The sequence below is a fragment of the Nesoenas mayeri genome (genome assembly GCF_963082525.1).
Source record: "Nesoenas mayeri genome assembly, chromosome: 1".
NCBI classification, from domain to species: Eukaryota; Metazoa; Chordata; class Aves; order Columbiformes; family Columbidae; genus Nesoenas; species Nesoenas mayeri.
In genome coordinates, this window is record NC_137541.1 from 61,958,186 (window position 1) to 61,981,192 (window position 23,007).

The 23,007-nt window shown below is 48.2% G+C and overlaps 1 protein-coding gene across 1 annotated transcript; it reads right to left on the reverse strand.

Annotated features, from left to right (window-relative positions):
• Positions 1-1,829: 1,829 nt before the first annotated feature.
• On the reverse strand, positions 1,830-17,970 carry SVOPL (SVOP like; the record flags this gene model as incomplete). The annotated part of the gene is made up of 14 exons (XM_080339732.1): positions 1,830-1,991; positions 2,293-2,382; positions 3,875-3,956; positions 5,106-5,217; positions 6,358-6,560; positions 8,742-8,815; positions 10,360-10,488; positions 11,527-11,652; positions 13,121-13,184; positions 14,794-14,918; positions 15,023-15,094; positions 15,542-15,640; positions 16,859-16,950; positions 17,892-17,970. 14 exons carry the CDS (start codon positions 17,968-17,970, stop codon positions 1,830-1,832), a joined length of 1,509 nt encoding a protein of 502 aa, XP_080195858.1.
• Positions 17,971-23,007: the final 5,037 nt, after the last annotated feature.

Here is a 23,007-nt window from a genome sequence, read left to right on the forward strand (position 1 = left end):
GGAAGGGACCTCAGAAGATCATCTAGTCCAATCCCCCTGCTGGAGCAGGAACACCTAGATGAGGTTACACAGGAAGGCGTCCGGGTGAGTTCTGAATGTCTCCAGAGAAGGAGACTCCACAACCCCCCTGGGCAGCCTGTTCCAGTGCTCTGGCACCCTCACTGAGAAGAAGTTTCTTCTCAAATTTAAGTGGGATCTCCTGTGTTCCAGTGTGTACTCATTGCCCCTTGTCCTACCATTGGTTGTCACTGAGAAGAGCCTGGCTTCATCCTTGTGACATTCACCTTTATATATTTATAAACATTAATAAGGTCACCCCTCAGTCTCCTCCAAACTAAAGAGCCCCAGCTCCCTCAGCCTTTCCTCATAAGGGAGATGCTCCACTCCCTTTATCATCTTTGTTGCCCTGCGCTGGACTCTCTCCAGCAGTTCCCTGTCCTTCTGGAACTGAGGGGCCCAGAACTGGACACAATATTCTAGATGGGGTCTCACCAGGGCAGAGTAGAGGGGAAGGAGGACCTTTCTCGTTCTACTAACCACCCCCCTTGTAATACACCCCAGGATGCCATTGGCCTTCCTGGCCACAAGGGCACAGTGCTGGCTCATGGTCATCCTGCTGTCCACCAGGACACCCAGGTCTCTTTCCCCTGCACTGCTCTCTAACTCTGTACTTGCCCTTGTTATATTTCATTAAATTTTTCCCCGCCCAACCCTCCAGTCTGTCCAGGTCTCGCTGGATGGCAGCACAGCCTTCTGGCGTGTCAGCCACTCCTCCCAGCTTAGTGTCACCAGTGAACTTGCTGACAGTGCACTCTATTCCCCCATCCAAGTCATCGGTGAATATATTGAATAGTACTGGTCCCAGTACCAACCTTTGAGGCACTCCACTAGATACAGGCCTCCAACTAGACTCTGCCTCATTGACCACAACTCTGGCTTCTTTCCTTCAGCCAGTTTACAGTCCACCTCATTACCTGATCACCCAGTCCACACTTCCTCAGTTTAGCTGTGAGGGTGCTGTGGGAGACTGTCAAATGCTTTACTGAAATCAAGATAAACCACATCCACTGCTTCTAATCCACCTGGTTATGTCCTCACAAAAGGCGATGAGGTTGGTTAAGCATGCCTTCCCCTTGGTGAAGCCATGTTGACTGCCCCTAATGACCTTCTTATCCTTGATAAGCCTTGAGATGGCACCAAGGATAAGTTGTTCCATCACTTTCCCAGGGATGGATGAGGCTGACTGATCTATAATTACCCAGGTCCTCCTTCTTGCCCTTTTTGAAGACTGGAGTGACATTTGCTTGCCTCCAATCCTTAGGCACCTCTCCTGTTTCTCAGAGCAAAGATGATGGAGAGTGGCCTGGCAGTGACCTCAGCCAGCTCCCTCAGCACCCATGGGTGCATCCCATCTGGACCCATGGATTTATGGATATCCAGATTGCTTAATTGCTCCCTAACCCAGTCCTCATCAACCAAGACAAACTCCACCATTGTCCTGACTTCCTCTGAGACCTCAGGGGTACGGGGCTCCTCAGAACAGCCTCCGGCAGAGTAGACAAAGAAAGACAAAGAAGGCATTCAGTAATTCTGCATTCTCTGTATCTTCTGTCTCCAGGGCACCTACCTCATTCACCAGTGGGCCTACATTGCCTCTAGTGTTAGTTTTATCTGCCATGTGTTTGAAGAAGCTCCCTACATCCTCTGACAACAGCCTTATATTCTTCCCAAGTGGCCAGCCTCTCCTTCCATGATCTGTAAACTCTCCTCTTCCACTTGAGTTTGTCCAGCAGTTCCCTGATTCTGGCTGAATCATAGTCTACTAGTTTCTAAGTAGCATTTAGATAAAGGGGAGTTCCTGGAGGGGTGACACAAACCTGCAGTGCCCTGTCCTTGGTCTCGATGGGCAGCGTGAACGCAGAGATGGCACACACGATGCACACCGATGCGAAAAGACACAGGGCCCCAATGAAAGAAGCGTTTATAAGAACCTGCAGGCAAAAGAACAGTTCAAACATCAGCTCAGTGGTACTGAGGGGCTGGCAGTTAACTGGGAATTAAAGAATGGACAAAGGGTCACAAACACCTGAAAGACTCAACAGTAGAAAAACAATGTCTTGTGAATCTAAGAGCTTTCCAAAAGTAACAAATGCTAAGCTCTGGGAAAAGATTTTTGCAGATCCGCATTGGGCAAAGAAAGACCACATAAGTACTCTGTGTAAACATCAAATAAAGAACTAATGAGGAGGAATCAAATGCAATGTTTACCAACATAATCAAGCATGCTCTTACTTGTGATATAAATGGGGCCACCATAGCTCCAACACGGCACAATGACCCACTTGTTCCCATCCCCAGGGCTCTCATTGTGGTGGGATAAACCTAAAAAAAAAGGCCAGAAAGTAATCTCATTAGCTCAAGAATGATCTGTGATATGTGTCCTTATTTTTCCTTTTTTTATTTTAATTTTTCTTCAGAGAGGCCCATTACATTATCAAGGGCAGCTAGAGTGATAAAAGCTGGAAAGAAAGGCTCCTTTGGTTCTCATTTGTGCCATTACCAACCTGACCTATTTTGCCCCAAGTAAAGTACTAGGGCAAATAAATCAAAGCTGGATGTGACTCCCCTGCTGTTTGTTATGACCACGGCTTTTCTCCCAGCTGTGCTGGGCAGCTCACATCAAAGTCACAGCGGACAGGCTGGGTGATAATGGAAGAATTGAATTTATATTGCTGGGCACTGCATCTGGAAAGCAGAAAGAAAGGATATTGTCTGCAGCCTTCAAGGCTGCCTGTTTATTTGTATCAACAGCACTTTTGTTTAGCAGGAGGGAAAAGAAAAACGGATCCCAGTAAGAAAGCTCCAGGATTAGAAAAATGTGCTGTATTTTCTTTTTCACATCTCCCAAACACCTGTGCTGATAAAACAGTTAAGTTAAGCAAAACACATGCTTAAATCCTGTTCAATATCAACAGATTTTGGGAGGTATAGTTATATGAACCTTTGTTTTACTAGGCCAAGCCAATGGAGATAACCTACTTCAAGAAGAGTCCAGGCCTGTGGCCAGAAAAGGAATTTTCCAGAAAGGGAAGTCAGGTTTTGATCAGTGATTAAATTGTGAGTAATATGGATTTATGATATTGCTGTTGTAGCAATAGTCTGACCATCAGCAGCATCTAATTCAGGAGTATTAAAAGGTCAGTATTTAATCAAGGCTGGTGCATGCTTAAATATAGTGTGCTATGAAAAAAAAGTACCAGGTGAACCCAGAGGAAGCTGCTTCTGTTTGCTATTTGTCACTTTACTCAACCTAGAAGGCAAACTCAACAAACCTAGAAGGTTAACTCAATGACAACAACAAAAAAAGCGCAACACTGCCTACTTGAACTCATGGCTCCTGAGTTGTGTGCAGGGCAGACTCTCTGAAGGATTTAAATTACTTGTGGACAGAACACAACAATTTCCATTAAGTGAAAAAAATCATATGCTACCTCATACACTACATCAGTATCTTTAGTGCTGGAAAAGGTTCCTTTCAGCGGTAGCTTATTTTCTAGCTTTGCAGGGGTTGGGGAGGAGAAAGATAATGAGGTTTGGAAGATGATGGTACACACCATCCTCAAAAATAACATTTTTCTGTGGTAGCTGACCAGCAGGTGACTCTTCTTATACCTGTTCTCGTCATCTCCAACTATTTATCTGATTTATTCTCTCATCTCAGATAGGAAAACAGTGTGGTAAAGAAGCCAGAGAGCCATAGTTCAAGAAAGTTGACTAACTAACTAGTCAATAAATAAGGCAACATTGCTGGGTACAGGCAAATAAATGGGTTTCATGCCCCAGAACAGGTTAGTGTACTTTCAGGAGAACCCACCTCTGCTGTGTAGATGTAGATGGTGTTGAAGTTGGCTGAAACCAAGGCGCGCAGCATGAAGAGAAACCCGATCGTGCCTGCGCTAGAGAGGAAGCCATGGGGAGCAAAGAGTTAGCGCCACTGAATAGTGGTCACCAGAGACACAGCCTCATATATTCACTGTGCTGGGGCTTTTACCAGCTTAATGTAATGGAAAGCATATGGAAAAGTTGATTGCTGACAAGTATAATCTGCCTTTAGTCCATTGGTAAGGCATGTTTAGTAACAGGCTGTTGCATGTGAGGTCTCCTTTAGACCAGGTTTAGGGGCTGGAGGAGATGATCTGAACAGGACAGCGGTGGCTCAGCTGGTGCCCTCAACATTATGGTCAAGTCTGACTTCCAGCCTAACCCTTGCTTTCTGTTCCTCTGTAAAACTATAAATGTGCTGGCTGGGCTCAATTTCAAGGAAAACTGAAAACAACAATAATAGCAGTACAGAGGTTGGTGCCTTAATGAAGAACTGTCAGCTCCCTGACAGGGGCTCATTTAGCTTAACGACTACGTGCAGGCTCCCACCCCAGCTCCCAAGTGTTTCAGCCAGTCTCCAGGGCTGGTGGCCTCAGGACAAGCAGCAGAGGTGCATGTCGCTGGCAAGCGGCCCTAGGGCTGCCAGGCACGTTAGAGGAAACTCGGGCTAGAAGCCATCCTGATTTTCTGTAACCATTAGCTCTGCCAGCTTGAGCGGGATCTTTCTTACACACCCTCACAGATGAACCTGATAACTACAGACTCATGGCAGGCTTTCCTTTCATGTCTTGAGCTCCGCTTGAAGTGCCCAACTCTACAGGTTAGAGGAGATGTGTGGCATTGCCAGAAATGAAAGGAAGGTGGATAAAAGAGACTGAAAGAAAAATATTACTTCTTTGTGGTGGATGTTGTTCACATCACTTTTCGTTTTCCGGACAGCACTGGAAAGCAGTTAGTTATGTACTTAGTGGAAGCCAGATGGGCTCAGTAATACCAGTGGGTTGCTCTGCACACCCCTGCACCACAGCATCTGCTGCCGCAGCTTTCATGAGAAGGGCAGGGAACAACTCAGAGGGGGCTTTTTTCAGGTCTACAAGAATTAACTGGCCTGAGTGGTGACCTGAGAATACAACAGGTATTCTGTCCTCTGCCCACAGCATGGCACTCCTCCCAACAACACGCACACACTGAGCCAAAAACACCTGCACGCTGAGCGAGGCTACCTCGAGACGCAGATGTTAAGGAGAAGAAAGAATAGCGCCGTACATCCCATGGTGATACACAGGCTCAGGCGTCTTCCGAGGAAATTGATGCCGAGAATGTTCAAAGGATTTACTGGAGATGAAAAGGACAACAGTAAAATGTTAGATGACTGAACTGTAATGATTGTCTGTGTTTATAGATTTTATGCAGCGTGCCTCAAAAATACCCCTCTGCATCCCCAGCACCTACCAAATGCTCTTCAAAATGCACAAACCTATAATTTTCTGCCTGTACCCAAACCATGCAATTTGCTGTCTCTGTTTTGTTTGTCCTTCCTCTCCGAGGATGCAGCCTGTCCTCCTCTGAAACTGCCGTGCTGTACTACAGCCAGACACCAGCACTGGTCCTGAGCCAGGCAAGGAAGGCACCTGCTGAGGTAGCACCACAGGCCTGAGTGGGTTTGCTCCCTCCAGCCACAGCCCAGCCACAAGTGCTGGGGCCCAGGCTGTGCCCCGTGGAGTCCCCAAATGAGCTGGGAGCCAAGCAGGCACCTGAGTCCATCACTGGAGTGGTCCCAGCCCAGCTGCACCTGCAGGATCCAATACCCGATTGCTGAGATACGAACCAGGGAGAACATTCGTCTCCCAGGAGCGTTGCAACATGAGACCCACACACAGTGCGAAGTTCTCTCAATTGTGCCGTGTGGGCGCCTTTGGGCCATCCTGCCATCCCTCAGCGCTCTCAGGCCAGCTGCACCAGGAAGCATTTTGGTTTCCTGCGGATCCCCTGGGCATTTAGCTGTAGTGTTCACATAGGACCTGCTCCTGAGGTCACCGTCTCTTTGAAAGGAGGGCACCTGTGTGGGGCATTCAGTCATATCAAGCTGACTATTGTCAATCCTTGCTTATTTGTGACTTTCCAGCTACTACATGTCAAGGAATTTGGGAAGCCAGGCTCAGTTCTGCTAAGTTATAAGCCATTTCCCTTGGAGTTTAACCAAGGCTTTCAGTAGGTACTAGCTGCAAAGGAGGTGTTCGGCTCTGCTGTTGGAAGGACCTATGCTGAAGTTGACTTATCCCCCTTGGGAGCAGTGCCCTTCCTTGCCCATTGCCACCGGCTCATGGCCTATGTCCCCGACCTTCATGTGAAGAGCTTGAGCCTGGCAACACTGAGGCCATGTGTGACCCCAGGCACATCACCAAAGCTGAAAGCTTTGCGGCAGGTATGAGCTGGCTGCGAGAAGCGGGTGGCAGGGCAGGGAGGGGAGGTTACGTGCGATCTCTCCAACTGTGCTGATGATCATGGTCTGGTAGGCGTCGGGGCTGAACAAGCGGCAGTGGCAGGGGCTGCGGCTCTCCTCGGACTCGTGGCTGGAGTCTCGCACCGGCGGTGCCGCGGAGCCACAGACGAGGTCCCGCTCCAGTAACTCAGCACTGGCCAAGATGACGCCGTAATAAGCAAAAGCGATGCCAAGCCTGGGGGGGTAAATGCTGCAGTGAGCGGCGGCAATGATGGGGAAGGCCCACTGCCACCTATGTCCATGCACCTTTCGCCCTTGGAGGATCCCACTTCAGCTCATAGCTTGTCTTTTACTTGCCCCTTAATGTTGTTTCTTGTTCTACAGCAGGTGACCTGGTGCAGTCATACTGGGAAGAGCATGGCCCGTCAGTTCCTCTCCTCACACAGTAAGTGGAAACATTTCCAAACAACCTCTTCCCAGAGGACCAGGGAGATCTCAACATCATGCCCTAATGCTTGAGGCTCATGTGAATAAACTGTTTGGAGTTTTTTTGTCCTTATTCTTTCTGCCCAGAGATTTTTCAAATGGAGTTTTCATTAGCTGGCTGGAGAAGCTCACATCGTACCCTGGCTGGCTGTCAAAAGCACAGGATTGGTGACGGCAGCCTGGTTGTGTCATTAGCAAGTAGTTCAGCATACACCTAATCATAACCAGGCTGAGATGTAATTTTCACTTTTTTATTCCCTCAGCAATTTCAGAAGCAAGGAGCAGAATTTGGGCTAGGAAACAAGCTGCCTGAGGAGGTGGGGGATGCTCAGGGCATGGGGGGGCAGGAATACAAACCCAAAACCACACCAGTGACTCCTGGGAGGACTAGGAGAGAAAGGAGGATTTAAAAAAAATATCTATATAAATCATAACACGTATACAATTAAGGAGAAAAAAAAAACATAAACAATTCAAGGCCTGACTTAGCAACATTTTGGGTCAATGAGTTCCCACAGACCCATTATTTATACGTTTCTATTCCAGACAGCAAAGTCAATGAACCATGTATTACCCTTGCATACAGCTACCAGGAACATTGCATATGAAACCCGTCTCTCCCTTCAATCTTAATTTTCCTCAGCCTGTGGCACCAGTAATAGTTACTGAGTTTCTGTTGAAGCTCTATTTCACCAATACCTTGGCTGGTCTGCAAAGGTTGTACATTTGTGCTCCTCATGGGAAGAACATGTTGTGGTTTAACCCGAGCTAGCAATATAACCACGATAGCTGCTCACTCACACCCCTCCCTTCCTCGTCCCCCAAATAGGGGAGAGAATCAAAAGGGAAGGGAGAAACTTTCACTGAGATAAAAGCAGTTTAATAAAATAGCAAAATACTAATACACTATTAGTAAATATATATATCTAAAATAGAAATAGAATATAAAATAAAAGATACTCAAAGCAATTCCTCATGAACTACATCTGCACCAAGCAGCCAGTCCCAGGAAACAGCACCTGGTCCCAAGAGGCAATCCCAGAGTGAGAAGAGAGAAAAAGGCAGAAAGGCCCAGAGGCCTCTGCAAAACAGCAGGATGGCAAATGGCTGAACTAAAGAAAGTCCCAAACAGAATTCCCCTAAACCATCCCAGGTGCAACAAAGAGAGCGAAGAAGCGAGAGAGACCAAAAGATCCCAGCTTTCCTTAAATACGAAGCATGACACTAATGGGATGGAATACTCTTATTGATCAGTCTGGATGTCAGTCAAGCTCTGCCCCATCCAGCCCCCATTCCTCAATACCTCACACCTATGGGCAGAGCGCTCAGAACGTCCTTGGCTCTTAGACCAGAGCAATTAAAAACATTAACTCTGTCCCAGGTGTTACCTTCTTGTCCTCAGACTAACTCCAAATAATGACCATGTTAGCTATGAAAGAGAAAGGTTTCTAGCTGCATGAAGAATATTCACTAATTTTCAGCCAAACCAGCACAACACATTTGCACTGCGAAGGGAAGCTGAGCCATGGGCACATCGCTGGGCACGCTGCAGGCAGGTGTGGGCTCTCTCCTGCAGCTCTTGCCTGGCTACCACCCCACCTCCCCTGAGCCACCGTGTCCTGAGGAGGAGCTCCTGGCATCCTGCACCATCCTGCATGTCCAGCCTTTTTCTGCCTATGTTAACACTGACTGACACAGGGTGTCTGAGGCCTGGGCTGAGACCAGGACAAGCCTGCAGTGACCCACACTTGCATACTCCTCCTGCAGCTGCCAAGTGTTTGCAGCTGCCTCCTGAAGCAGAAGGGGTGCCTTTCAATGGCAGAGTCAATGGGAAACTTCTGCTCCCTGTACACGTTCAACTGAGAGAATGAGCTGATAAGCAAGAGGGGAAAAAAAATTTAAAAAAATTTAAAAACCAACTCTTTTTTACCATATGATCCATATCTGCAAAGTGGTTCTGAGGTATTTGGGGTGGATGAGGTCCTTGAATCTGCCTCTCCTTTCCTGCAAATTAGATAGAAGGTTTTAAAAAAGGCACGTTTCACTCAGGGACAAGTGTTTTGCAGCAAGAGCCCCAACCTCCCTGCCTCAGCCCAGGCTGCTGGTGGCACAGACAGATGGTGCAACACAGCACTCCACCAGCCCCATGGAGAGGAAAGTCCCTCTTCCCACAGGATGCCCACAGGAGGATGCGCTGCAAAGGATGGAGGGGAGGAGAATAGAACACCCTGAGCAGTCCTGGCCCCACAGGACCAACCCCCAACTCCCAGCAGTCTGGCCCCAGCATCACCATCACAATGCTGGAGGGGGACCTGGTTGTGGTGGAGGCCAGCACTGCTGGGGCTGCTGGTGGCTCCCATTGCCCCGTGTGTTGAGGAGAGTGGCCCAGCGTCTGCTACTCTGCCTGCAGAACAAGTTTGCGACTATGTGCATCCTGCTGGGAGGCCTGAAATGCCAGTGAGCAGAGAGACAAGCAGGCACTGGGGGGCCCTGCCTGCCCCCCTGCTCCCCAAGCACCAGCAGCCACCCCAGTGTCCCACGACCGAGGGGAGACAAGTTCACAGAGGTGGTTTGGCTTACCTTTATTTTTATTTTCCTCATCATTGCTTGAGCCTGAGAGGGTACACAGCTAACAAAAACCCTTCCTGCAGCCAGTGCAGGTCCATTACTTAAATTCAGTTAAACTACAGGGAAGCTTTAATCCTAATTAATTCCCATACAATAGAAACATCTCGCATGAATTGCTAAGGACAATGCTTGGTGCCTGTGGGGTTGAATAAGCAGCAAAGAGGTCCAGGAAAGGGACTTAAAGAGCTAGATAATAATTTTGTGGCCCTGGACAACATTGTCCAATCTTCCTGTCTTGGCACCCAGCTCCTCTCCTGCCAGCCCTACAACACCCACACTTGCTCTTGGGCATTTTGGTTGAGTAATGATCAACTCCTGAGCTGCTCGGCTGATTGCAGGTACAAATGGCACTAGGCCTGAAATTACTTCTGCTTTGACCTTCTTCTGCTGGCCTATGGTTCCACACTCAGGGACCTGGGGTGCTGGTACCCAGCAGACAAGCCTGGGCAGGGACTGGGAGAAGCCACTGGGAACAGTGGGTTGACCTCATGGCAGGGACCAGCCACAGCCCTGAGAGGGACCCCAAGGGGCAGGTCTCAGGTGTCCCAGCACTGGGGTCATCCCTGTGGGATGGATGGGCAATCAGGAAGAACGTGCTTTGCTGGGAGCCTTTTTTGTGGTAAAGGAAGCAAATATTTTCTCATTATAATATTTTTCTGAGTGAACACAAAAAGAATGTAAAAAAAAAAAAAAAGGCAGAAAACTCAATTGCATTTTGAGGGTCAAGATTACTGTCTCTCCAAAAGAAAAATGACATCTTGGTCATCACATTCAGTAGTTGCTTGGGAAAGAACACAGGTGAGAAGGGGAAGACAGGCAGAGCGAGACGTGCTTGGCTGTCCTGCTCACTCCTCAAACCCCAGATGACGGCAGCCCTGCCTGGGACGGAGGGTCCAGGCGGGGCCCCAAGCTCAGCTTACCTTGGCGGGCTCCGTCAGCACCCCCTCAGGCATCACCGCCCCATTCATCTTGGCGATCTTCTGCAGCGTGGCCAGAGCTGCCTCCACGTTTCCCGTGGAGACGTTGTACCGCGCTGACTCCGGGATGAACTGAAAGTGGAGCGGCATCAGAAAGTGTTTCTGCATCTCTCTGGCCGTGCAACCCTACTCACAGCTTCCCGTCATGCCCAGGAGGCCAGCCAGGTTAGCACAGCCTGAGCTGGGGAAGCCTTTTGCCTCTCCTCCTCCTCAGCCATGCCTTGGGACACCCCTGTGTGTCCCAGCTCCCCATGCCATATTCTGGGGGGCTGACTTTGCCTGGCAAACCGATATCTTGGTCCAGCTCCCAAGCCAAAGATGCAGGTTTAACAAAAATTGGGATGAGGGGCATGTCACATACTCAAGTGAAAATCTTGGAAGACGCAACAACATCATTTAAAAAAGGGATACACAGAAAAAAATCAGGAACAAAGTCACTCATCACTAGCATTTGCAATGTTGACTAGTACCTGATGGTCTCCCCAAAGTAAAATACCTTTTTATTAAATTATGGCTCTATTAAATTATGAACAATTACATGTGTATCACTGAAAGTAGAAGACTCCTTTTTTAAAGGTGTGTATATTGGCCATGGTTTTTATTTCTTCTGGACTAAAAACTTTTGCTACCCATTCTTTCTGGCAAAAATAATCAAAGAAACCAAATGTCAAAGACATACAACTGGCTGTTCATGGCAATCTTGCATTTCACTGCCCAGGTAGCACCCCAGGTGGACTTGTGCATTCATTCAGCTTCAGGAAGGGCTTTCACACCTGCAGTATCCATGAGCACCGTAAGTAGGAATTTTCTGCATCACTCCCCACAAATAACATGGTCAGATCAGTATTTCAGAAACATGAGTGGACCTGGGGAAGCTGCAGTTGACCCTGATATCCATTTGCTGTGTGAACACTTCATTGAGGCTCCTTCCCTCAGCCCTAGGAAATGGAAAGATTGAAAAGGGTGTGCAGTGACCAGCACTAGACTGAAGGTATTGTGATTTTTTGCACATCCCAGCTAGCCTGTCTTTCTTTTGATGCTTCTGGGTGCCTGGGGAAATGCCAGCTTGCTGGTGGTGTGGTGGAGAGCAGGGAGAGGGGCTTTTCTTACCTTGAACACCAGAATGAGAAGGATGCCGGGGATGGAGGCAATTCTGATCAGCCACCGCCAACCAATGGTTGGGTTCACCACTGACGCCAGGCCAATGATTAACAAGGATCCTGTCAACCAAAACACCTTTCCAAGGGAAAGGAATGGGTTAAAACATGAACATATGGAAATTATTGGTTTATTTTCTTCCCTTTTGGTCTGGTTTGATAGCTAGGTGGGAATCTGTGCTAAGGAGCACCGAGGTGCAAATGCTGCCATCCCACAGCTGTCTGAGAAGCTGAGCTTGGATTGAAGGAAAGAGGGAAAGACTAGGATTTGGGGAGGGATGGCTGAAGATAGCCTCAATTAGCTCCAGATGAAAACAGAAAACTTGCTGTAGCTACCATTGTACTTAAAGCCAATTCTTTTGTCATTTCAGTCACTTCTCTGCTAATGTTCCTGCCTGTCAAGCTTCCTCTTGTCTAAATCTCTGTGGGGAAGCAGCAGCTTTACAAGCTCTAAAGGCAAAGACAGACCAGATTTCCACTGCTGGAAGCTGGTGAGTGTCCACTAAATGCAATGCCAAGATATACCAACAGAGAATCTGTCCCCTTGATCTGCAAGTATGTTCCTCCTCAAAGTCCACTTGCTGCCATTAGGAGACATGCCCCTTTCCAAGGGACCACCCAAGGGAGCTCAGCCAGCACAAAGCACAAACAAATACATAAAAGCCACAGCACGTTCGTGAGTAATCTATGGGCAGAAATAACAAATTTCTGTGGAGAAATACAAGATTGTTCTTTTTTTTATAAACCTTTACATTTCTGATGATACTATAGTGTTGAAGCACCGGGATCAAAGAGGCAGTAATGAAAAGCAAATTATCCCTGCCACCAACACCATATACAAACACTTTTGGTTCAATAGTCAGTTGAATTTGTGCACTCGGTGAGGCCTCCGCAGATCATCTGCTCATGCAGCAAGTGCCCACTGCAGAAATCTGGAGTAACAGCCCCAGTCACGCTTGTTGTGGTCTTTGCCCAGCAAGTGGTCACAATCCATCCAGCGTGTCTCCAGCCTAATTTGAGACTACCCTATCCTGAGTAAAGCCCCGTGCCATCCCTTAGCAGGGACAGAGAGAGGCACAAATCAGGATCTCATCTGAGAACCACCTAATTAACCTCTTATCATCAGGGATCCAAGGAGAAGGGGGCAATGACCCCAGGGCTGGAGGAGGCCAGTGGTGCTGCCAGCTCCAGTGCCTGACAGACAGCCCATTGACACTGACCTCCTTAGAGTGAGCAGCACAGTTATCAATAGGGACACCAAGCGGCTGGATGTCAGCCATCACTCAAGTCTCCGGGCAATATTCGGAGCATCCCATTATTTGAGAAGAAATTGTCTCTCCTCTTAAGGGAGCTGCCCATGTGTGTCTTTTAACACTGCAGACACCACGTCGCAGGGTGCAGGAGGCAGCAGGCACTCACTCAGACCCAGGCAAGTGTGAATAGTCTGAGAGAAAGGCCGATGTGCTGGCTACCCAGCTTCCAAACAGCAGTGGGACAAATCTCCTGGGACTTGGGGCTAGGAGAAAGAGTAACGTGCTCACTCTTACCTGAGATAAGGGCAACATGTATCCTCGGTATTTGGTGGGCAAAAATTCCGTTTTTATGATGAGCCTAGCAAAAAAAGGGAAAAAAATGCAGAAATACAGCAACAATGAGAATTTCTGTACTAATCAAATAGCAGTTCAGCTCAGTCAGTGCTGGACATTGCTGCCTATAGACAGATACCCAGAGTGGTGGTAGATGCCCCATCCCTGGAGACATTCAAGGCCGGGCTGGACAGGGCTCAGAGGAACCTGATCTAGTTGAAGATGTCCCTGCTCATGGCAGGGGGTTGGACTAGATGACCCTTGAAAGTCCCTTCCAACCCAAACTATTCTGTGATTCTATGATTCTTCCACCACTGAGCACCCAAAGATGGGGGATCCCTGCTCAATAAAACTTCCACTCAGGCAGGCAGCAAATTACAGGCAAGGGAAATACATGGCACAAGTCCCCCTGCAGGCCACTGCTTTAGGATATAGGCAGGTGAACACTGCGGTCTGTACAGCAGGAAACCTATGGGAGGGTCCTATGAGGAGGCTGAGGTGTCAGCGAAGGCACAGAGTATGCTTGTAGAAATGAACAATTTTTAGTGAATCATATTTTTTTCATTAAATAAAGAAAAGAGTCTGTTCCACTTCTTATCAAATGATTGGATAGCCTTTGTGGGGAGGGCCTGGCACTGGCATCTCTCAAGCTCACAAGAGTGAATTGTGCTCCCTTGGCTGGAAAGAGGGGTGGGGAGAGACCCACATTGGGTTCTTCTGTCTCAGCTACTGAAGTGTTTTATAAAACGTGTAATTTCCCTCCATCCTCACTAGCAGCCTCCATGGCCAGCGAATGGGGGCTGTCATGCAAGGGAGGCAGCCCTGGGAGCTCAGAGAATGCACAGCCCAGGTGTGCAGTGCCGTCTCCTCCCAGCAGCCCTCATCTCCCTCCTGTCCTTTGCTTTGGCACAGGGCTCTCGGGTCAGCATGACTGACTTAGAGCTTTCCTGCATGGGCAGCAATCAGGCTTTGAGGAACCATGGAAGACACTGAAATGTTGCATTTGTTTCCCTGAGAGAGCTGCAAGAAATAATTTAGTTTGCCAGGCTCCTAGTGAAGAGGTTATTAATACAGTGAATTCCTCCTCTCCCCTTCCATGTCCCCCTTTCTCCCCCAACAGGACGAAAAGTTTAATTTAAGCGGGAACATTTTACATCTGTTCGAGGAGAATTTGCTACTTAAGCAGAATTGTTGTGACTTTTTAATGAGAAAGCGGCCTTTGCTCATCTGTTCCCTGTCTAATTCTTTCAATAATATATATGCTTAATAATCCTTCTGTCACTGGCTTAACATAAACCAGCTACCCCCTCTATTCCAAGGAGTCCTTGAGAACTGCAATTTAGGTCAATCAACCAGGATTCAGTGAAATTACAGAGCGGCATTTTGTTTCAGGTGGTGTGGGAATTTGTTCCCCTCTCCCCTTCCAGCCCCCATGGAGGCCCCTTCCCCACCGTCTCCTCCAGCCTCCAGCACAGCCACAGCTTACCAGGCTCAGCACAAGGCAAACCAGGAGCTCCACCAGGGCCAGACAAAATGAGCTCAAGGTCAGCTGTTGCTGTAAACCCAGGAGCTCAGCCCCTCAGGTCCGTGGATGCCCCCACTAACCTCCCCGTGAAGGCTTCTGACTGCCTTACCCTTGTGCGTGGCCCGCCACGCCGCCTCCTACCATGGCCCGCAGGAACACAAACCAGATGTAGGATGGGGAAAATGAGGTCAGCAAGGAGAAATAGGCTGCCCAGAGGAATGAGAGCAGCAGAATCTGCAAAAGGGGAAAGATTGGGGTCACCAAACCATGAGCTCAGCCCGGTGCGTGGCTCCTGTGGGGCTCAGGAAAATGACATGCAGCCCCAGGCGCTCACTCACCTTCCAGCGGCCATACCTGTCGGCCAGGAGCCCGAGCACTATGCTGAAGACCATGTAGCCAAAAAACACCATCTAAGGGGATTTAAACACAAGCTGTAGAGGATCCGTGCCTGGTGGCACCAGGCAGCTCTGCTCTTTGAACTGTAGGTGAGCTGAAAGCTTTCTGGGCAGCAGGACAAACTGCAGCACCCAGAACCATGAGCGAGGTGGCTTGATTTCCTTCAGGTAGTCACTCACTGTTTCAGTCCTCAAAGCTGGAAGTTGGATGGTAGGAACTTCAAAATAAGAATAGGGAAGCAGGGGCTTGTTTTGGCATTACAGTTCTGGGCACGGATGTGTGCTCACATCAGCTCGCTTTCTGTTTTTCTGCAGTTGTGGTACTGTTCCTGTCCCTGAGAGGAGGTCCTAGGAATTTATTTGGCCCACTGGGAAATAACGTACTTTGCAAAGTCTTTGGTGGTGCCCCTGACAATGACCACATGATGGATGACATGCATGGGGAGAATACAAGTCACTCACCGTTGTCACTAAAGCCACCTGCCAGTCTTGAAGCTGCCACTCGCATCGGATGAGAGGGGACACAACAGCTATTAGCATGATCTCCATGGCTTCAACCACCTTCGGGAACAAGTGTGCATGTTATCAAGAAGGGAAGCCACAAGGAGCCCACTGGGGAAAGTCCATCAGTCCTACAAAACCTGCAGCCACGGCAGTCCCACCATGTCAAAACAGCCCTGCAAAGCCATGGTGTCTCCATAGTGGTCTGAACCCTGCACATGATCTGGAAGAAGTGAGCACTTGGAAAAAGCACTTGGAGAAGAAGGGAGAAAGATGCACCTAGAAAGCAGGTATATAGGTACACAGTGTATCTAGGAAGCTGGAAAGACTCATCCTTTGCAGAGGACACTCTCACTCAGTTGTGCTAGTGGAAGGTCTTCAAAAATCTCTGGAAACCAAGCTTCTTGGTTAGGTACCCAGCTGTGAATTTTGGCATCTAACCTAGAGATGACCAGACTTGCCAGGCTCTGAGTGAAGAGGTTGTTAATATTGTGAATTCCTCCTCTTCCCCTCCATGTCCCCCTTTCTGCCTCAACAGGGCAAAATGTTTCATTTAAGTGCGAACATTTTACATCTGTTTGAGGAGAATTCAAGGAGAACTTAAAAGTTTTGGCATTTGTTTTATTTTGGTTGGTTTGGTTTTTCTTATATTTTTCTATTTTTTTTATTAATAACTTCATTGATCCATTGGCTGTTTGCCCCAGCAGCTGGCTTCGGTTAAGAAATAAAAGAAATAAGCCTATCACTTACTCATAGCAAGAGATTTCTAGACCTCAGCTGCAGTGATCCTCATGGATCACGTCTTAACATCACATCTTTACCCCAGCCTGACCTCAGGCTTTTGCCCCAATTCCCAAAACAGATTAACACCATTAACCCAAGAACCTGGCAAATTTTTCAGGTACCCAAGGGTGAGAGGATGGCAGCCCTCCCATGCCAGGTTGAGCGGGGTTTGGGTGCCCTGGGGATGGCATGAAACATGCTGCCAAGGGACTGAACCAGACCCTCAGGTGCTACTGAAGATGTGCCCCACCAGCGCTGCCTGGTGGGACAGTGCTCCAGGCAGGAAAAACTTGCTTGGCTTTGCCCTGAAATAATTTGTGGCGAACATCTAATTTGACCAAAGATGACAAAAGCAGAAATCCTGCTTGAGAAGGTATGTGTGAAAAAAATGGGCTGCAATATGTGCTCATGGTGCTTATGGTTGTTATTGCACAGTAATGAGGAAGATGAGAAGAGCCTTTTTTCGGGCTAGTGCAGATGGCTGCAGACACCTACCCCAGTGCTGCCCATGATCAGGAAAAGTGCAATGTGGAACTTCCCAAACCCAATGGTTTCCACAGCCTCTTCCACTGTAAATGTCTTCTGCCCTGAACACCAAAGGGAAAGACAGAGACAAAAAACATGTCAGCAGTCAAACTGTACCTCCTTCTTATGAAATGTCAACACTTTTCATGTTACTGTGGGACCACACCAGGAAAAAGGCTGGAAACATCTACCAGTTGTGTGTCCACAGACCAGCCCTTGCTCAGGGGTTGCTGAAACAGTAGCCAGGGGGAAGAGGGCAGGCTGGGCATGGAGGCAGGACAGCCTTGCCTTGAGTTACCCCAGCTGCTTCAGAAACCCATGGCTTGGACTACATCTGAGCAATGGTCTGCTCCCTTCCCCTGTCCAAATTGCCATGATACACTGCCCCTCTGCACCCTTGGGTTATGGGTCTGCTCCTGGCATGGGTGGTGTGAGCTGGGGGCCGCCCCAGCCCTGAGCCCTGCAAGATGAGCACAGCCAGGAGTTCTGGGCTCGGTTTCATCTCCTAAGCCTTTATTCCTGACTTGTCCCCCCTCCAACCCCATTTCAAGAGCAAACAAAGCATCTCAAGATCAGGATGACTTTATAAACAGACCTGGCAGAAAGCTTTCAGTATATGTATACATTCAAACTCTTATTTAGGTAAAGTCATAGCTATATAAATTTTTCTGTCAGACCCTTTATCTCCCAGCTAAGTCATCTCAAACCCATCAACATTACCTCTGAAATGGAACAGAACATAAAACAGGATTTCAGGAGTATCCAAAATGAGAGAATCCTTGAATTACCAATATAAAAAAATATTTATACAAAGGAGAGGTCTGAGAAAAACCAAGCCAGCCAGTTCTTCCTACCATCATGGGCAGCAGCCACCAGCGTGGCAGCTGTGATGAGAGAGGAGCAGTGTGAAGCTGATGCTTCTGGCTCCATATACAGACATTTTAGGTAGCTGGAGTGCCAGGACGGGGGACCCAAATTTCTAATCTTGACAATACAAACCCACCTTTTGGGGGTTCTTGTTTCTCCGTGTGGATTTCCTCCAAGCCAATAGCATTTTCCGCCTCTTTTGGTGCAGTGGCCATGTCAGCTCCTGCTGGGGTCCACTGTCACTGCTGGGCAAAGCTGGGATTTACCTGTGAAACTTCTGGAGAGTCACAAAGCCATCTGAACAATCAGCCAGCAAAGCACCAACCTGCGCTGGAGTGGAAATATTCAGATTTGCTCAAACACAAGGTTGTTTTGGGCAGCTCCTGGGAGATGTCCCTTCCCATAGTGGTTTTGGTGAAAAATAGATAGAAACTTCGTGAGGTAGGTTAGTCAAACTGACAGAGATCAGTCATCACATTGCAGTGACCATTTTTATGGAAAATCCAGGCCCTGCCTTAGGGAAGACAGAAGACCTGCTCACACAAGAGAGCGTGTGACAACTTCCCCAGCCCAGAGGTGAGTGAAATGCAGAGGCAGCCAAAAGATGCTGCATTTCCTAGAGCCAAAACATGACATGACTGGCAGCATGTTGCCCTTGTTGGAGGCAGGAGTTGCCACCATTTGGGAGCTGGGTTGCATGAGCAGCAGAGCTGCTGCACCCTGGAATGGCTCAGCCTTGCGGGAGCACCCATGGGGCAGAGCCATGGGGCAGGAACAGCCATGCCAAGGAACTGGGTGGCCCAGCTGCTCCCCTAACTCCAGCTGGCCTGGGAAGGCAAGGCTAGCCAGAGGCAAGCACCCAACACCTCCTCAACCAGCCCACACCGTGCCAACTGAGCACTTCCCACAGCAAACCTGATCCCCTGCATCATGACCCCGCTGCGCTAATCCCCGTCCTCTCAGGTCAGCAAGAAACACAGATATGTGTCCTGATTACAACAAGGCAGAGCTGGCTTCCTCCACCGGTGTTTCTGGTTTGCAGTGCCAGATCCCTGGTTTTATCCTCATCTTAATCCCAGGGCAGGGATTAAGTATACCTCTTGCTTTAACCCACAGGCTTTCCTGTTGAGTGCATGCACAGACACCCGGGTAGGGGAACTCAACCAGTCTTCAGTTTGATGACACCTTCTCCTTTGATGATCTCTCTCCAGGGGTGCTGGACTTGGCCCAGGCAGCATTCATGGCCACCCAGCAGCGATCAGGGAGGCTGCAGAGGGGTGAGATCTTGAGAGAATTTACAACTGAGCACATCTGATGAAAGATGCAAAATCCTAGCTGTGATAGAGGGCAGCACAAACATGGAAAACACAAAGTTACAGCACTCCCAGGCTGGACACCATAAAAGCATTATACTGAGATACAGTCATGAGGAGGCCATTAAGGGCTAATGGTAGATTAGCTTGTCGGGTCACACACCTTGCTGTTATGGATTGTTACAGTCAGCATCCAAGAGGATGCATAGGATGTTGCTTACAACTGTTTCTCAGCAGTGGCCTCAGAGACAGCAATACAGTGCCACGAGCTGACCGTGCTGGCCACCAGCTATGGACCATTTCCAAGTGGAACCAGCTCAAGAGCAACCAAACAAGATTCCTGGGAGAGCCCACCAGAAGAGGTAAAGTTTTACTGTGTCAATGAGTCAAGAAGAGCTTTGCAATATCAAAATCTGGGGGCCTGTTTTTCTCCTTTTCTCTTCCTTTATGATGAAGGACCTGCAAACAAGTTCTGCCCTAAACTGCCAGGTCACAGCTGTGTATGGTAAAACAGCTGTGTCTGGTAAAACAGCTGCTCTCCTCTGAACCCTGTGGTGGGTGCAGCCCAGGGTGCTGGCAGGCCAGGCTGGGACATGCCCAGGACAAGGATCGAGCCCTACACCCTTTCCCACCCCAATGTGAAAGCCTGACGCTGGGTTATTCTGCTAATTTTTGCTGAAAAATGCTGGAGCTTTTCAGTGGTGCTCACTGTCTCTTGGCCATGTGTTGTCCTGTTAAGAGGTGCTGCAGCTCTTCCAGAAAAGGCGATGAAACCCTGATCCCTAGCATTGCTGTGCAGGACCCCTGGTAAAGCTCATGTGCTCAAGCAGAAGAGTGCAATGCCACCCCCAGCACTTCACAGAAACCAAGACACCACCCAGAGGCATCAGGATAGCAGATAACATCTATGAGAGACCCACACTGCTCTCAAATAGCAGCAGGTGAACAGGTGGGATACCTGCCCTCGCATCTTAAATAACATCAGAAATCTGTGCAGGCACCTGCATCCCCTTCTCTCCAGGGTATTGTGGCAGCTGGAGCAAAATTCATCATCCATAAGCAGACAAGAAGCCACTGTTCAGGTAAGTCCTTAGCACTGTGCGCTCTGCTCTTGACTTTATGTCCAAAAGGCAGAGATTTAGATGCAACACTTCAGTAAATCAAGCGGTTCCTACCGAACCCACAGTTTGCTCATTTGCAGCCCTGTTTGCCCTGATGGAGCAGCTAGTTTCCATCACATCTCCTTGGAGAGTCACAGATTTCCCACTATTTGATTCTCCATCCAAAAGGAACAACTGCTGCTGGGACCTGATGGAGGGATGCTATGGCCCCAGAGAAGAGGGCTGCGACACAGCAAAAGGCACACAATATGTAGCGCTGCTCGTAAAACCAGACAGAAATTTTGTCAGTAAAGTCAGAGAGCTTCTGCATGTGACATATGAACAATCAGATACCCCCACTCCTAAGCCAAGTCTTGATTAGATTTTTTTTTTCTTTTTTTTTTCCTTGAATGAAGCTTTCTTACCTCTGCAGTGTCTCAGGCATGGAGCAGCAGACCTTTCTTCTTTTCTGATGGTTCCTTTCTCTTCTGTTATTTTCTTCTTACAGCGTTGGCAATGCTGTGGGTTTGGGATCCAGCTCCCAGGATTCAGATTTCCTCCTTTCCTGCTTGCTGGGCACAGGCGGGTCACTCTCCACCCCCGGAAGAAGGTGATGCAGGTGAGATGCCCTCATGCTGATTTGTGTTTCTCTTGTGGCACCTACAGCTTCTCCCCAGGGGGTGCTCATTGAGGGTGAGGGTGTTTGTCCATTTGCCCATCCTTTTTTGGGAGGACAAACCCAGTGAGATGGAGGGAGGGCACTGGGGAGACATCCCTGTTGCAACACCAGCAAGGTTTTAGCTGACAGGTTTTGGGGGCAGGTCCTGCAGCACCAGTGCCCACTAAAGGCACCTTTGCCATGCCCTGCAAAGCCGTAAGCAGTGCCAAGGTGTTGCACCCACCAGTCCACCTTAGGGGGCCACTTGAAGCCAACTCAGGTGCCAGCACCATGAAGAAATGAGGCCTGTTCATCCTTCTAAATTTCCTGACCAAGTACCAAACTGCAGGGAGCATTCGTGGCTTAAACTGCCACAGTGATCCAAACCTTACCGTGCAGCAAATCTCAGTGCTACAGGTTATGTTGTCCAGTGAATGTGAGCTATGATGAGTAGGTGCTCTTGACCAGGAGATTATACATCAACCTTTACTGCTCAAGTGTGTTGGCATTGATGAAAGCCAGCAAAGATGCTGGGATAGCTTTTGTGTCTCTCTCACAAGGGTTACCCAAATCCTTCCATTTTGAAATACATACAATGAGCTGATAGCAATGCTGCAATATTTTTATCCAAGCATGCAACTCCCACCCTGAATCTCATGCTTCCAAGCATTAGAGGACATTTGCTAAAAGCCAACATATGCTATTTCACAGCCTTATTTTACATCTTCTTAATAATATCTAATATTCAGCTACAGCTGTTATTGGCATCTGCTGAATGAGATGCATGATCCAGGCTGCCAGATCCATACCATTATGTTTGCATTACAAAATCTCAGACAGCGTGCATGCAGTCACAGGAGGGTGCAGATATTTCAGCATTCCAACTTCCCAGCACAGAAGGGAAAATATAACCAAAATACCAGTAAAATTCTGAACAAGAGATGTGCTTTCAGGCCCAGGCATTTGGGACTGAACAAAGAGATGCTACGTCTACTATATTTTTTTAACCACTTCATGATATTTTAGTTATTTTCCACAGAAATGCAAAGACTGGAGCATTAATGGGAATGTCTACATGTGTGAAAGCTCCAGGACAAACAGAAGAGTGAGGGCAAGAAGAAAGGTCTCCATGCTGGCTAAGGACATGATGGAGAGCCATCATATGGATAAGCGCTGAGGAAAGCGCTGTTTGCTGCAGGGGCCAGAGGCTGGGCTCCAAGAAACTGTTCACTCCTGAAGTTTATGAAAGTACAATCGAAAAACTGGTTCATCATCACCAGTCCAGAGGACCTAAGAGACTGGACAAGAACTCGATACCTGGCTTTCCTTATTGTCCACATCACCAAAGTCATCATGGTAGGAGGGCCTGGCCATACGCAGCAATGTCTCTCACGAGAAGAAATAAAATATCCAGGAGAGAACAAGGGTGAGTGACTCAAACCAATTTGATTGACTTTGTTATCCCTTTCCCTTCTTACACGGTCATTCACTGATTTTTTTTAAATATTAATTTCCTACAAAATGATATAACTGATGTCACCAGCTCTCAGAAACAACTGCCTTCCTAGCAACAGGATGACCTTTGGATCCAGAAACACTCATTTGTCTCTAGGCATTGATCCTGAGCTCGCCCCAGAGGGGCACGCTGAGGTCCTGATTTGGGAAGTGTTCTCAGTCAGGTAATTACAAGTCAAACCTCCTTCAGCAATGGGTAAAGTCTAGATAAAGACACTGGGTTGTTGTACCAAGGTCTACTAGACTGTAACAGTGGTCCCTGCTGGATCTAATCACATCTGGTGCCCACCTTCACAGCAGCAGCCAGAAAAAACAGTCTCATTCAGCCTAACTGCTGTGCAGGTGAATGGCCAGTTACTGCCCTGCTCAAAAATCTCCTTCATTTTTTTCAGGAAAGTATTTTTAAAATAAAGTACTCTCTGGAACATTTCTGGGTTTTTAAAGAAGTTGACACAGATAAAGGGCAAGGCTCTCCTCAAAGTGCATAAGAACAACCCTGTCTCTCAGCAATATTTCATCTGAATGCTCCCTGATTATAAGTGGGCTTGGTCCTCATGTGGAGTGGGGAAATGCCGTCCCCGTATCACCAATGCTCAAGTGAGCCACAGGCTCTGCTGTGTTATTCAGTTGTGCACAGAAAGGGAGAACTGAATACAGAATTAAGCC